We start from the raw sequence: 16,057 nt of genomic DNA, 5'->3' as shown, positions 1-16,057 counted from the left end.
AGATGGATAGTTTGGATGATCTGACATCGATTGCAATTGGTGGTGCTGCTTCTTCTACTGCTACAGTACTAGAGTATGCATTGCCTTAGTAGATGAATATTTTAATTATGTTAATAAAGAACCATTCAATAGTCAAGATGTACAAATAATGATTTATTAAAATGCCTTTATCATACAAAGGAAATTGATTGTTATAATCAACTTAGAATGGGAAAAGAGTCATTTGCAAGGTCGATAAAGATACTTGATAAGCTTAAGTTATTCATAAGAACTTGGGGTATTTTTAGGCTTAGTTGTTGAGATTCTAGGGTTAATTTGGGTATTTATGAGTCAGTTTAATGCATTCGGATGTTTTGTCACTTTTCAGGTAACTAATCGCCAAAGATGAAGGTTCTGGGCCAATTTGGGACAATCTAGGGTGAAAAGGGCAGCACTTCATGTTAGACAGTTGTATGCCATTAGCTCCAATCAGAATGATATACATTATGAATTTATTGTAAATGAATAAAGTACATATTTGATTTATGTTCCTGTGGTGGGTTTTTGTGTAATACCCTTAAATTGGACACTTATGAGAGTCGTGTTAGTTTAGAATGTTCATAGTCATTGGATAAGTCTGGGGAGATTTATCCTGCCAAGGCTGACACTGGTGTGCTGCCAAATGTTGGGGTGGCCTGTCTTAGCCGCCAGGGTGAGACCCAAGGCACATGTAGTGTAGGATTAATTGAATCTTTGAACCGGACCAGATTTCCAGTATTGCCCTGGACCTTGGAGATTGATGGGCAAAACTGGAAAGATACACCTGATCCCTAGACTCGATTATGATACTGCACTAGGTGTCAGATTGGGCTGTCTTTGATATGCCAATCAGTGAGATCCTTAGCGGGGGTCAAAACCTAGGTATGTTGGGACAGTCTGAGAATTCATCTGAGTGGGTGATCATAGTGACAGGATCAGCCCCTTTGTCGGACATAGGTAATGATCGGGGATGCACTCTCTCTGATGGAAACCAAGACTACCGGTAGCCGATTTCAATCGTTGAACTTTTGTTTTGCAAAATATATTTATATACTGATATACATATATATATATTATAGTATCCAAATGTTTGCAAAAGGGTTTTAATTCCCAGGATCCATGTGAGTAGAGAGTGCAACACTGTTCCTTGCAGCCAAGGGAGAGGTCCTCTCTTGTCGGGCAGTGTTTGATCATTATGGGATACGAGGTTATGTGTAAGGCCATTGAGGGTAATACCTAATGGGCTAATCTTGCATCTGCCCACAGTCCCTGGGTGTTACAAGGTGGCTTGGCCCAGAGACCACTTAGGGTAAGTGTTGTGCCCATAGAGCCCATGTGATGAGTTTCAGGGGGCGCACTGTCCATAACAGTGTATTCGGCCAGGCCTTGTAACAAAGGCTGGGCTGAACCCATGTGGCTGATGTGTAGATCAATGTTTGGGTCCCACACCATACAAGGAACCCAACTAGGAAGCAGTTTGGAAGGATAAGTGAGCACATAACCTTATTGGGCCTAAAGCCCATTTCGTAATGGGCTGATTTGATCAGTTAAATGAGGGGCGAATTCTAAGATTAGATTAGTAGATAGGATTGGGTCTTAACCCTATCCACTCAGCGAGTCCAGATCTGAATGTGATTCAGATCTGGAAACCTCCTAATAGGATAAGGGGGGCTGATCTAATCTGCAGATAAGATAAGGGTTTACCCTTATCACTTAAAGGGAATTCTGATCCAAATATGATTTGGATCAGCAACTCCTAATGGGATTAGGAGCTGATCCCTTTAAGGTTATAAAAGGAGGAGGGGGCGGCAGCCTTTAGATACTCATCACATTCTGTCATCAGAGCTGAAATCACAGAAGAGAGAATTCAGCATCACCGCGCGAAATCTCTCTTGCCGCCTCCTTCCTGCTGTCGCCATATCTGCCAGTTCGATCTCCTCTTGTCAGTAGGAGTGATCAAGATTGGATCTTGATATCAGCCCTTTGTAAAATGGCTGATTGGAAGAAGTGCTCACGTGCCGTCCAACTGATTCTTGCAAAGGATCTGGTTCTTTAGAAGAACGCTGTTGATTCTGCTCCATCCTGCACTGTGTCATCTTCAGTGGGAGCAGTTTTTGGTTTCGTCCTTGGGCGTGAACACCTCCATTGGGAGATACTATTTCTCTGTATCAGGTATATCCCTTTCCTACTGCTTTTGTTTAGATCTGGTTCGGTTCATGGTTCAAGATTGATCCTTGAAAAATATGACTATTTCTCTGTAGTTTTATGGCATGGGCAATGAAGACTCTAATGCTCACATCGCAAATTTCTTGGAAATCTGCGATACCTTCAAATGGAGTTTCAGATGATGCTATTAGGCTGAGGCTTTTTTCTTTCACCTTGAAGGATAAAGCTAAAGCGTGGTTAAATTCTCTACCAGCAAATTCCATAACCACATGGGCACAACTGGCACAGGCTTTCTTGGCTAAGTATTTTCCCCTAGCTAAAACCGCAAAGATCATCAAAGACATCACTACCTTTCAGCCATTTGAGAATGAATCATTGTATGAGGCTTGGGAAAGATTTAAGGATTTATAGAGAAGCTGCCCTCACCATGGCTTACCTAAGGGACTTTTGATTCAGACTTTCTACAATGGAGCCACTCGCACTACTAGAGATACTATTGATGCTGCAAAAGGAGGTTCCTTGATGAGGAAAACTATAGATGCTGCTTTTGATCTCTTAGAGGAAATGGCAGCTAATAATTATTTGTGGCCAGCCGAGCGGCTAAATCCACCTAGACAGGGAGGCAAATCAGAAGCAGACTCCATACCGTCCTTGCAGGCTCAAATTTTAAGCTAAATCAAGCAATTGGTCACCATGAACGTGCAAGCCAACGCCATTAACAATTCTATGCAACCAATCTGTGAGTATTGTAATGGTATAGGTCATGTTAGTTCTGACTGTTGTGATGGAAATTTTAATTTTGTAGGAGGGAATTTTATGGAGCAATGCAACTTTGTGGGGAATCAATTCCAAGGAAGGCAGGTCAACAACCCTTACTCCAACACATATAACCCAGGTGGAGAAACCACCCCAATTTTTCATGGAGTAGCAATAACAACAATGCTGGCAGTTCCAATTTCCAAAACAACAACATGCCTAGATAGCAAGGACCACCAGGATTCCAGCCACATCCTCAACAGGATAGATCAACTTCTTTTGAAGCCAAGCTAGATAAATTCATGGACATGATGAGTAGCAAGATGAGCAGCCGGGATGAGGCCCAGAGAAGGATGGAAGCTAAATTTGATTAAATTGCAAAGAGCTATTCATCTTCAATTCACAACTTGGAGGTGCAGATAGGCCAACTAGCCAATGCTGTTTCGACTAGGAACTAAGGTAATTTACCAAGCAACACTGAGACTAATCCAAGGGAGCGACTCAAAGCAATTTCACTAAGGAGTGGGAAAGTGCTGGAGCCAAAGCAAGATGTGTAAAGTAAGAGGACAAGTACAGATGTTGAGAGTCCTTCATCAACCAATGCTGAAATCTATGATGAAGAAACCAGTGATAAGTCATAGGGGAACCAAGGTGACAAGGAGAATCACTCTAATGCCCAACCTTCACCCTATGTCACATAAATCCCTTTTCCTCAAAGACTGAAGAAGCAGCAGACTGAACAACAATTTTCCAAATTTTTGGATATTTTTAAGAAGCTGCAAATCAATATTTCTTTTGATAAGGCTCTTGCCCAAATGCCTCAATATGCTAAATGTTTGAAGGAGATCATCAATAATAAGAGGAGATGGGAGGATCACCAAATGGTCTCATTGTATGAAAAGTGCAGTTTAATCATCAACAGCAAGATGCCTGCCAAATTGAAAGACTCAGGGAGTTTTACAATTCCTTGTGTTGTTGGTAGCATTGAGTTTCCTAAGTGTTTGTGTGATTTAGGTGCTAGCATTAACTTGATGCCTTTGTCTATTTTTTGGAAACTTGGTCTTGGAGAAGTGAAACCTACCTTGATGACTTTGCAGTTGGCAGATCATTCCATTAAGAAACCTCATGGCGTGGTTGATGATGTACTTGTGAAAGTGGACAAGTTTATATTCCATGTGGACTTTGTTGTGCTCGATTTTGAGGAGGATCGTGATTGCACCTTGATCCTTGGCAGACCGTTTCTAAACATAGGGAAAGCTTTGGTTGATGTGTATGAAGGAAAACTGACCCTTCGAATTGGTGATGACAAAGTGGAGTTTAACATGTCCAAGGCTATGAAGCATCCTATGGAGGAAGAACATTGTATGAGAATTGATGTGATCAATTCATGTGTGAAAGAAGTATGTCAAGTTAGTGAGGTAGAACAAGATTTTGAAGATGATGCAGTGGCTGGCAATGCTTGTGACACTGAACCTTTTGCTAAACCTGAATTACTGGTAAGAAGTGCTAACCCCACTCCTCCTTCTAATGAGGAGCCACCTAAGCTTGATTTGAAACTTTTACCATCACATTTGAGGTATGCATTCTTGCTAGATGATAATACATTGCCAATTATTTTCTCAAACAAACTGTCGAATAAGCAGGAACAAAAAGTGTTAAATGTGGTAAGGCGTAGGATTTAGGCTTTAGGTTGGCAGATTTCTGACATAAAGGGCATTAATCCTTCTATTGTGATGCACATGATTCACATGGAGGATGGATTTCATGCCACAGCTGAGAGGCAAAGAAGATTGAACCCGCACATGAAGTAGTGAAGAAAGAGATTGTCAAGCTTCTTGATGTAAGTATTATCTATGCTATTTCTGATAGTTCTTGGGTCAGTCCTGTTCAGTGTGTACCCAAGAAAAGTGGTATGACTGTTGTGAAAAACGAAGAGGGTGAGCAGGTCATGCCTATTATTGCTTTCTGGATGGCTATTTTGGATATAACCAGATTTTTATTTTTCCAGAGGATCAAGAGAAAACCACTTTTACATGCCCATATGACACTTTTGCTTATAGACGAATGCCTTTCGGGTTGTGTAACGCACTAGCTACCTTTCAGAGGTGTATGATGGCCATCTTCTCTGACATGATTGAAGACATAATGGAGGATCAAGAGAAAACCACTTTTACATGCCCATATGACACTTTTGCTTATAGGCGAATGCCTTTCGGGTTGTGTAACGCACTAGCTACCTTTTAGAGGTGTATGATGGCCATCTTCTCTGACTTGATTGAAGACATAATGGAGGTATTCAAGGATGACTTTTCTATTTTTAGTGATTCAATTGATCTGTGTTTGGCTAACCATGACAGGGTTATTAAAAGAGGTGAGTAGACTAACCTTGTTCTAAACTGGTAGAAGTGCCACCTTATGGTGGAGGAAGGCATAGTTTTGGGCCACAAAATTTCCAGCAAAGGTATCGAGGTTGACAGAGCTAAAACAGAGATCTATGAAAAGTTGCCACCTCCTACATCGGTAAAGGGAGTAAGAGGTTTTCTTGGCCATGCTGGCTTTTATAGGCGATTTATTAAGGATTTCTCATCTATTGCTAAACCTCTTACTAATTTGCTGATTAAAGATGTCCCTTTTCAGTTTGATGATGCATGTCTGAATGCTTTTCGCAGGTTAAAATTAGCATTAGTATCTGCACCAATCATCTCACCACCAGACTAGTCTTTGCCTTTTGAGATTATGTGTGATGCCAGTGATCAAGCTATTTGAGCTGTGATAGGGCAAAGGAAGGATAAGATGATGCATGTTGTGTATTACACAAGCAAAACTTTGGCGGATGCCCAGCTCAATTACACAACCACTGAGAAGGAGATGTTAGCAATGGTGTTTGCAGTGAACAAATTTAGATCATATCTGCTTGGCTCTAAAGTAATAATTTATACTGACCATGCTGCTCCCAGGTACCTTTTTGCCAAGAAGGATGCAAAGCCACGACTCATTCGCTGGATTTTACTCCTTCAATAAATTGATATTGAAATCAGAGATAAGAAAGGATCGGAGAATGTAGTAGCGGATCACTTGTCTAGGTTGGAGGGTGTTGAGAAAAGAGATGTTGAGCCTGAGATCAATGAGAACTTCCTAGATGAACTCCTTCTAGATATTCAACATTTGAGTGCACCCTGGTATGCAGATTTGGTAAATTATTTAGCTTGTTATATTCTGCCACCAGATTTATCTTATCAGCAGAAAAAGTGGCTTTTGTCGGAAGCTAAGCATTACTTATGGGAGGATCCTTACCTTTACAAGTTCTGTGGTGATAATATCATTAGGAGATGTGTGCCTGAGGAAGAGATGCTTGACATTCTTACTCATTGCCATGACTCGGCGTATGGTGGTCATTTTGGTGCAACAAAGACAACTACTAAGGTTCTAGAGAGTGGGTTTTTCTGGCCTACATTATTTTAGGACTCTAGAGGGTTTGTTGCTAGATGTGATCGCTGCCAGCGAGTGGGAAGTATCTCCAAGAGAAATGAGATGTCATTGACGTCTATTCAGTAGATTGAACATTTTGATGTGTGGGGAGTTGACTTCATGGGTCCTTTCCCATCCTCACATGGGAACCGTTACATTTTGGTGGGAGTGGATTATGTCTCCAAGTGGGTTGAAGCGGTTGCATCCCCCACCAATGATGCTAGGGTAGTGATTAATTTCTTGAAGAAGATTTTCTCAAGGTTTGGAGTTCCTAGAGCTATCATTAGTGATTCTAGGGTAGTGATTAAATTCCTTTGGGTTAAGTTATTCATAAGAACTTGGGGTCTTTTTAGGCTTAATTGTTGAGATTCTAGGGTTAATTTGGGTATTTATGAGTCAGTTTAATGCATTCGGATGTTTTGTCACTTTTCAGGTAACTAATCACCAAAGATGAAGGTTCTGGGCCAATTTGGGACAATCTAGGGTGAAAAGGGCAGCACTTCAGCTCACAAAGAAGCAAGACCCAGCTGAAAATCAAAAGAACAGCAGTTCGGCTCACCAAAAACAGTAGCCCAATTCGCAGCCCTAGAGGGGAGAAAGGCGGCTGCCATTAGAGAAGAGGAAAGGTATAAAATGAAAAGAAAAAGAAAGGATTAGGGTTCGAACCCCAAAAAGAAAATTGAAGAAGAGGAATTGCTAGAGAGAAGAGAGGGCTGTTGAATGCGAATTGGAGAAGAAGCACAACAAGGAGATCGAAGATTGATGTAAAGATTCATAAGTTGTCTTCTTCTTTGGTTCTACAGTTTGGTAACCTAGATTCGATTAGGGTTTCTTGAGGTTTCTCTATTGAATCTTTCTTCTTTCTTTCTTCTATGCAAACCATGATGAGTTTTAATTCTGACTTGTAATTAATTTTTAGCAGATCCGATTGAGTGTGATTTAGTCTTGGGATTCTTGATTAGGGTTTCGATTTATAGAATAATCTTGGCCGAATTGTTCTTACATCTTGGATTACTTGAATTACTTGAGAAAGAGTTTAGGTAATCAGATCATCTAATCAAGAAAACGGACTGAATGCATCTTAGAGATAAGTTGCATGGTTTGGTTGGCAATCATTCATACCTAAATTGATGACCTGCGAATTATGTGTTCTTAATGCATCTATGGTGATTAAATTTCTGATAAAGATATAGGAATTGTCGTATGTAGATAGGGTGGGCTGCACTCGAGAGAGGCTGCTCATAAATTAGGGTTTCACCAACCCAAGACTGAATTCACTTCGGTTGGACAGCCTAAAGATATGATTGCTAAATCGGTTCTGTCAATTCTTGTATGCAGTACTCTTTGTATCATTAAAAGTGGTTTGATCCAAAATTAATTAGGGTAGTTTGTTGTTCTTAATTACATCACGAGGGGCTAGGTTTCTATTGTTAGGGATTAATAACTGATCATGCATTGATTTTCAGTCATTAATAAAATCGATGAGATTCTTGCTATATTGTGTTATTTGTGCTAATTACTTATCATTGATTGATCACCAATGATTCATTCTTTAATCAAGATTATCAATCGAGAGATGATAGTCGAGGTGGAATTAATAACACTTATTCGACCAATGATTAGGTGGAGATATCATTTGTTGGTAGGATTTCCTTATAGTTGTATTAACAGTTTGTGTTTATGCAAAGAGAATTTTGATCGAAAGAATGATAATTAATTGATTGTAATTCCATTTAGTTGAACACAGGGTTAGCTAGTTGACTCTTGAGAAAGATTAAATTTCATCTTCCTTTGGGTTAATTGGTGTTTGGGAATGGCCATCTTCTCTGACATGATTGAAGGCATAATGAAGGTATTCATGGATGACCTTTCTATTTTTGGTGATTCATTTGATCTGTGTTTGGCTAACCTTGACAGGGTTCTTAAAAGATGTGAGGAGACTAACCTTGTTCTAATTTGGGAGACGTGCCACCTTATGGTGGAGGAAGGCACAGTTTTGGGCCACAAAATTTCCAGCAAAGGTATCGAGGTTGACAGAGCTAAAACAGAGATCATTGAAAAGTTGCCACCTCCTACATCAGTAAAGGAACTAAGAGATTTTCTTGGCCATGCTGGCTTTTATAGGCGATTTATTAAGGATTTTTCATCTATTGCTAAACCTCTTACTAATTTGCTGATTAAAGATGTCCCTTTTGAGTTTGATTATGCATGTTTGAATGCTTTTCGTAGGTTAAAATTAGCGTTAGTATCTCACCACCAGACTGGTCTTTGCCTTTTGAGATTATGTGTGATGCCAGTGATCAAGCTATTGGAGTTGTGCTAGGGCAAAGGAAGGATAAGATGATGCATGCTGTGTATTACGCAAGAAAAACATTGGCGGATGCCCAACTTAATTACACAACCACTGAGAAGGAGATGTTAGCAGTGGTGTTTGCAGTGAACAAATTCCGATCATATTTGCTTGGCTCTAAGGTAATAATTTATACTGACCATGCTGCTCTCAGGTACCTTTTTGCCAAGAAGGATGCAAAGCCACGACTCATTCGCTGGATTTTACTCCTTCAAGAATTTGATATTGAGATCAGAGATAAGAAAGGATCGGAGGATGTAGTAGCTGATCACTTGTCTAGGTTGGAGGGTGTTGAGAAAAGAGATGATGAGCTTGAGATCAATGAGAACTTCCTAGATTAACTCCTTCTAGCTATTCAACATTTGAGTGCACCCTGGTATGCAGATTTGGCAAATTATTTAGCTTGTTATATCCTGCCACCAGATTTGTCTTATTAGCAGAAAAGGCGGCTTTTGTCGGAAGCTAAGCATTACTTATGGGAGGATCCTTACCTTTACAAGATTTTTGGTGATAATATCATTAGGAGATGTGTGCCTGAGGAAGAGATGCTTGACATTCTTACTCATTGCCATGACTCAGCATATGGTGGTCATTTTGGTGCAACAAAGACAAATGCTAAGGTTCTAGAGAGTGGGTTTTTCTGGCCTACATTATTTTAGGACTCTAGAGGGTTTGTTGCTAGATGTGATCCCTGCCAGCGAGAGGGAAATATCTCCAAGAGAAATGAGATGTCATTGACTTCTATTTAGGATATTGAACTTTTTGATGTGTGTGGGGAGTTGACTTCATGGATCCTTTCCCATCCTCACATGGGAACCGTTACATTTTGGTGGGAATGGATTATGTCTCCAATTGGGTTGATGTGGTTGCATCCCCCACCAATGATGCTAGGGTAGTGATTAAATTCTTGAAGAAGCTTTTCTCGAGGTTTGGAGTTCCTAGAGATATCATTAGTGATGGGGGATCCCACTTTTGCAACAAACAGTTTGATTCTCTCCTCAAGATATATAATGTCTATCACAGGGTTGCTACACCCTATCACCCCCAAACTAGTGGGCGAGTCGAGGTATCTAATAGGGAACTTAAGAAGATTTTGGAGAAGACTGTCAATGGGTCAAGGAAAGATTGGGCTGCAAAGCTTGATGATGCTTTATGGGCGTATCAGACTACTTACAAAACCCTTATTGGTATGTCCCCTTATAGGTTGATTTATGGCAAGGCGTGTCACCTTTCTGTCGAGTTGGAACGTTGGGCCTTTTGGGCAATCAAGGCATTGAACTTCGATATGAAGACTGTAGGTGAAAAGCAAATGCTACAACTTAATGAGTTAGATGAGATTAGACTACAGGCATATGAGAATGCCAGGCTATACAAGGAGAAGACAAAGAGATGGCATGATGTGCATATTGTTCAGGAGGACTTCTAGGTAGGTAATTTGGTTTTGTTGTTTAACTCTCGTTCGAAATTGTTTCCAGGAAAGCTGAAGTCGAGATGGAGTGGACCGTTCACAATCACTCAGACATTTTCTCATGGTGCTCTTGAATTGGAAAACTTGAAAGGAGAGCGTTTTAAGGTGAATGGTCACCATTGCAAGCCATACCTTCAGGGTGAAATGCTTAGAGAAAGGGAGATAGTGTCCCTTATTGAGCTCGTTTGATACTGCCATGCAGGGGAATTTCCATTTCTGATTATGTATTTGTCAATAGGGACAATGTCATGCATAAGTGTGGGGGGGGGGGGGGGGGGGGGGATTAGGTGTGATGTTTAATTAATTGCAGCAGTCTTTTCTTTTGAATTTCTCTGTTCTAGGCAAAATTTTTGCAGAAATTGTGTGAACTATGCTCGGTATTAATAGTGTTAATCTTTTTCAGAGTCAATGAAAGAATGCTAGTCATGCTGTTTTTAGGACGTATCAAGTTAAAAGAATTTAGGGTGAATTCACTAAGTTGTAATGTAAAGTGCATAAATTTAGGAAATCAATTTGGTGTGTATGATACTTTTGAGATGCAGATTAATGGGTAGTTTGGCAAGGTAGCTGATGAATGAAATTACATTTACTCCTTTGGATGCTATTCATTGTAATTGTAATGGAAGTCAAATTATTTAATTCAGAGACATGATTTAAGGTCAATTAAATTAAAATGTGTCTACTCCAATGTTTTTGGTTGCTTAGTAACCGGGAATCTTCATCATAAATGTTGATTTTCACGTAAAACGGTGACTGAGAATAAGTGTATGCAAAGCATTCTAAGTATATTATATGTTGAGTAACCAGGTGCATTCGTTACCCACGTTTGTATTTGTGTCAAAAGGAATTTTAATAACTTAGGAAAGAATAAAATGCCCCACAAGTGGCGTGTAAAAAGCTTAAGAGAGTTGACCTTAATGATCTCATGTGACTCTATGCTATTTAGTTGGTAAAATCCATGGCATTTGAATTTGCATTTGTAATTTCATTTATTGACAATCTAGTTGAGGTGCTTATTATGAAGTGTTTATAAAGTGTTCATATACTCATATTGATGTCTATTGAATTTTTTTGAATTTACATTGTGAGTTGGTGATTTATCCTGGATTTCGTTGACTTGTGTGCTCTTAATTAAAACATGGGCAGTGCATTGGTGAGACTCTTGTGATTAACATAGTGAACCAAGCATAGTTGTGTTTAACAACTTTTAGTATTAGTTGTGCTTATTATGAATCGAGCATAGTTGTGCTTATTATGAACCGAGCATTGTGAATCGAACATAGTGAACCAATTATAAGTAGTCTACAATGATCATGAGAGTTGAACAAAACTTTTAGTATTAGTTGCCAACCTGGCTCAACCATTTTCCTTTATCCAAACATAGAGTCTAGATGACAGATCACTTGATTTGTGTCCTTGTTACTTGGGGACAAATAACAATTCAAGTGTGGGGGAATTTGATAAGCTTAAGTGGAGAGTGCAACACTGTTCTTTGCAGCCGAGGGAGAGGTCCTCTCTTGTCAGGTAGTGTATGATCATTATGGGCTGAGAGGTTAAGTGTAAGACCATTGATGATAATGCCTGATGGGCTAATCTTGCAACTGCCCACAGTCCCTGGGTGTTACAAGGTGGCTTGGCCCAGGGACCTCTTAGGGTAAGTGTTTGGCCCGTAGAGCCCATTTGATGGGTTTCAGGGGGTGCACTGTCTTGAACAGTGTATTGGGCTAGGCCTTGTAACAAAGGCTGGGCCGAACCCATGTGGCTGATGTGAAGATCAATGCTTGGGTCCCACGCCATACAAGGAAGCCGAACTGGGCAGCAGTTAAGAGGGTTAAGTGAGCACATAAGCTTAATGGGCCTAAAGACCATTTCGAACTGGGCTGTTTATTTAGTTAATAAAGGGGCGAAATCTGAAGTGGATCAGCTAATAGGATTGGGCTTAGACCCTATCCACTTAGAGAGTCCAAGATCTAAAGAAGATTTGGATCTGGAAACCTCCTAATCAGATTAGGAGATGGCTGATCTGATCTCCAGATAAGATAAGGATTATCCCTTATCACTTAAAGGGATTTCTAACCCAAATGTGATTTGGATTAGCAACTCCTAATCTGATTAGGAGCTGATCCCTTTAAGATTATAAAAGAAGAAGACAGCAGCCTAAAAGACAGATAGATCATCAGGTTTTCTTTGGTGCTGAAATCAAGAAAAGAGAATTCTGCTCCCTGCAAATACTCTCTTGCCGCCTCCCTGTTCTTGCCGCCCTGTTTGCCAGTTCAATCTCCACTTGTGGGAGAAGTCAAGATTGGATCTTGACATCAGTCCTTTGAGAATGGATTGAAAGGAAGCTGTGCTCACGTACCATTTTGCTGATTCTTGCGAAGGACAGAGTTCTTGGAGAAGAACACTGCTGATTCTGCTCCACCTGCACTGCGCCATCTTCAGTGGGAGCAGTCTTTGGATCCTTCCTTGGGCGTGAACACCTTCATTGGGAGATATTACTTCTCCGTATCAGGTATAATCCTTCCCACTCCTTTTTGGTTTAGAATTGGTTCAGTTTATGGTTCAGAATTGATCCTTGAAAATATGATTTTCTAAATGGGGAATACGATTCCCAGTAGAAGGGAGAGAAAAATTTTTGAAATTCGCCCCTTATTCCGCAATCTTTTGCGCGTCCATAGGATGGATCACTCATCCCTTCAGTGGTATCAGAGCCATGGTTCAAATCTTGAACCAGTTTGTTTTAGATCTGAACCTGCGCAATTGGGCAGAAGGTGTTTTACCCAATTTGCGCAGATATGGGTTTTGGGAAATTTGTTCCGAAGATTAATGGGCGAATAATCTGAAATTAATTTTATATAAATCTGATTATTATTTAGAATTGTTCTTTATGATTTTCTTGATTTATGGGCTGTTCGTACAAGAGGAGATCGAAATCTTGGTTTGCGTAGGGAACCTGCAAGATTTGCAGTTTCTTGATTTATTTATTACATTTGGTCTGTAAATAATTTTTTTTTTATTTTCTAGACTCAATGTATAGGTATTCGATCTGATGTAATTATTAATAGAAATAGGATTTCTATTTATTTTAATTATGGATTGAAGATGGCGGCGCAGAAAGGGAGATTTCACAGAGAAGAAGATTTCGCAGATGGGAGAATCGCTATCTGCGATTTGCAGTTTGTGAAACTGCATTCTGTGATCTAACCTCTGTTTTGCAGGATGGATTGTGAGAACAGCCCTGATTTACTGATTGTTGTTTTTCTTTTATCAGTGATTAATTTCAGATTATTTTCTTGAATTAAAGATTTAATTAAAGATCAAACCCTAGACCCATTCGAACCAAGATTGGTTCAAACTGTTTGGACCGAATCTAGGGTTTAATCAAAGCTGAAAGTCAGCCCTAATTTCCCACTAATGGGCCTAAGGATTGATATTTAATTAAATGGTTAATTCGGCCCAACCTGTAAAGGCCCAGTTTTAAACAGTTAAAACTGCTAAAAGCCCACTTAACCCTTAAAGCTATATGGGTTGAACCATTCGGCCCATATACCTGAATAATATTAATGGTTAATATTATGGATTTAAAATGGGCTTCAAATGGGCTTTACAGATAATTAATTGATTGGATCAATTTTTCCCTGCATGTGATGTAGTGTGATGTGCTATGTACATGGGCCATAAGTACTTGGCCCATGCTCAATCGACAATGGCTCTTTCGCACACCATGGCTGAATGCACATCATTGCCATGGTCTCCCTTTTGGTCATTGGATGACCTCCCTTAGTGGTGGGCCCCACACCTCATCATAAGGTCTCGTGCGGAACCCTAGCCGATTTAGGCCCACCAAAATCTGGCTTTATGAAAGTCAGTGGGAGCCACTTTGGTTTGACCTAAAGATAGAACTAGGGCATAATTATCTGTTCCCTCCAGATAATATGAGTGCATGTGATAGGGAGATTCATATGATGAAATCTCTAAAGGCCTTCCATCATTAGCACGAGGATGGGTCCTTCAGTAAAGAGGAAACGCACCAGAAAATGGGCTATCCATTTGCTGTTGGGCTTGTCTAAGTGTTTCATAAGATGATAGGGGCGTCATAGACCGATGTGGGAGGGGCTTCACCAGAAAATGGGAACTCTCTCACGGTACCTTGGCGTTCACGAATATGATGGGTAAGCACTCACTGGACAGAAAGGTTTACCTGAAAATGGCTCCCAACCTTATCTGACAGAGGCCAAAGGGAAAACTCATATGATGAGTGGATATGATCCTTCACAGAAAGGTGGTGGGGTTATGCAGCTGAAACAGTTGGCTTCATGCACCCTATGTGATTTCCCACATTTCCAGAGACAACTCGTAGTCTCCGTTACTGAGAAAGGAGGGAAATCTCAGAGATGAATAAATGGAAATGGATCGTAGATTAAAAACCATATCTATGAAATGAACATGAATCGAATTAGGTCATGGACTGATGTTTGCTCTTTTATCAGAAAATGGCAAACGGATCATTTGCAAAGCTACTTGATGACAACAAGTTGAAGGGCCCAAACTATGCTGACTAGTATAGGAACCTTATGCTGGTCCTTGCTTCTGAAAAACTTGACAAAGTGGCAAAGAATCCTGCCCCGGAGCGTCCGGGAGATAGGGCTTCTGAGGCCCGAGGGACAGACTATCAAGAATGGGAGGAGAAAAAACTCCCTTGCCCGGTGTTACATCATTGCCTCCTTGGACAATCCGATACAGAGGCAGTTCGATCAGGTCGAACTTGCCAAAGACATATTGGACAGTCTCAGGACAATGTATGAAGAGCAGAATCGTTCTACTCGACAAAAGGTCTTGAAACAGTTCATGACCACACAAATGTCCAAGGGTCAACAAATTCACGACCATTGTCTTCGGATGATGGGATACATCAACGAACTGGAGGCTCTTGGATCTGGGCGGGACCTTGCAACCCAGATAGATCCTATCCTTAACTCTTTGCCTCCTTCCTTTAATCCGTTCATCATGAACTATAACATGAACAAGCTGAATGTTAGCTTACAAGAGCTCAGCAATATGTTGCAAAGAGCTGAAGAACTGATTAAAAAGGATGAGCCTGTAGCCATGCTTGTTGAAGCTGGCAAGACAGGCAAGAGAAAGAGGAAGGCAAAGAAGCCTCAGAAGAAAGCCACTAAAAGCAAGAAGCAGAAGAAAGACAAAGCATCGGATGCCTGTCACTTCTGCAAGAAGACCGACCACTGGAAAAGGAATTGTCCTGCCTACCTGGAATCCAAGAAAGGTAACTTCGAAACTTATGTTATAGAAACCAATTTATTGGTAGTTTCTGCGTCCTGGTGTATTGACTCCGGGGCTTCAACTCATGCGTGTAACTCACTGCAGGGGTTCAAGGTAAGCAGAAGGCTGAGTGAAGGAGAAGTCACGCTCTACTTGGGGACTACTGCAACTGTTGCAGCCGCGGCCATAGGAACCGTGGAATTATATTTTAGAGAATGAATAATTGTACTGAAAAATTGTCTTTATGTACAAAATTTATGAAGAAATTTGATTTCTGTCTCAAAACTGTGTGCAGATGGTTATTCTGTCTTCTTTAGTAATACGATTACTATTAAAAGAAACTACAGATTCATCGCATACGGAGAACTGGAAACGGTCTCTATGTTCTACATCCTTCTCTAGAAACTAACATAACCGAAACTACGTCGGCTGAAATCCCCAAGAAGAGAGCCCGTGATACAGTTAATCCCACGTGTCTGTGGCATTACCGACTTGGCCACATCGGTGTTGACCGAATCACAAGGTTGGTAAAGGATGGTCCTTTGGATTTTCTA

At 40.5% G+C, this 16,057-nt stretch overlaps 1 protein-coding gene and 1 non-coding gene across 2 annotated transcripts; one reads left to right on the top strand and one right to left on the bottom strand.

Moving 5' to 3' along the window:
* Positions 1-2,511: 2,511 nt before the first annotated feature.
* On the bottom strand, positions 2,512-2,618 carry LOC148804458 (small nucleolar RNA R71). Its single transcript, XR_016081564.1, has one exon. It is a non-coding gene; the product is annotated as a small nucleolar RNA R71 (small nucleolar RNA).
* A 1,137-nt stretch (positions 2,619-3,755) lies between these two features.
* LOC148804457 (uncharacterized) lies at positions 3,756-5,184 on the top strand. The gene is made up of 3 exons (XM_088901423.1): positions 3,756-4,516; positions 4,810-4,885; positions 4,933-5,184. Exons 1-3 carry the CDS (start codon positions 3,756-3,758, stop codon positions 5,182-5,184), a joined length of 1,089 nt encoding a protein of 362 aa, XP_088757549.1.
* Positions 5,185-16,057: the final 10,873 nt, after the last annotated feature.

Source organism: Nelumbo nucifera, chromosome 1 (assembly GCF_055504915.1).
Source record: "Nelumbo nucifera cultivar China Antique chromosome 1, China Antique-T2T, whole genome shotgun sequence".
Lineage (NCBI taxonomy): Eukaryota > Viridiplantae > Streptophyta > Magnoliopsida > Proteales > Nelumbonaceae > Nelumbo > Nelumbo nucifera.
Note: the sequence above shows the minus strand (reverse complement) of the source record. Positions and strands in the feature narration are given on the sequence as shown.

Bases quoted from the DNA above. Each gene is read 5' to 3' on its own strand.
- LOC148804457 (XM_088901423.1), top strand. From the start codon at position 3,756: ATGCCTCAATATGCTAAATGTTTGAAGGAGATCATCAATAATAAGAGG. The intron at 4,517-4,809 runs GTATGCATTCTT...TATTTCTGATAG, and splicing joins CTTTTACCATCACATTTGAG to TTCTTGGGTCAGTCCTGTTC. The intron at 4,886-4,932 runs GTCATGCCTATT...GGATATAACCAG, and splicing joins AAAACGAAGAGGGTGAGCAG to ATTTTTATTTTTCCAGAGGA.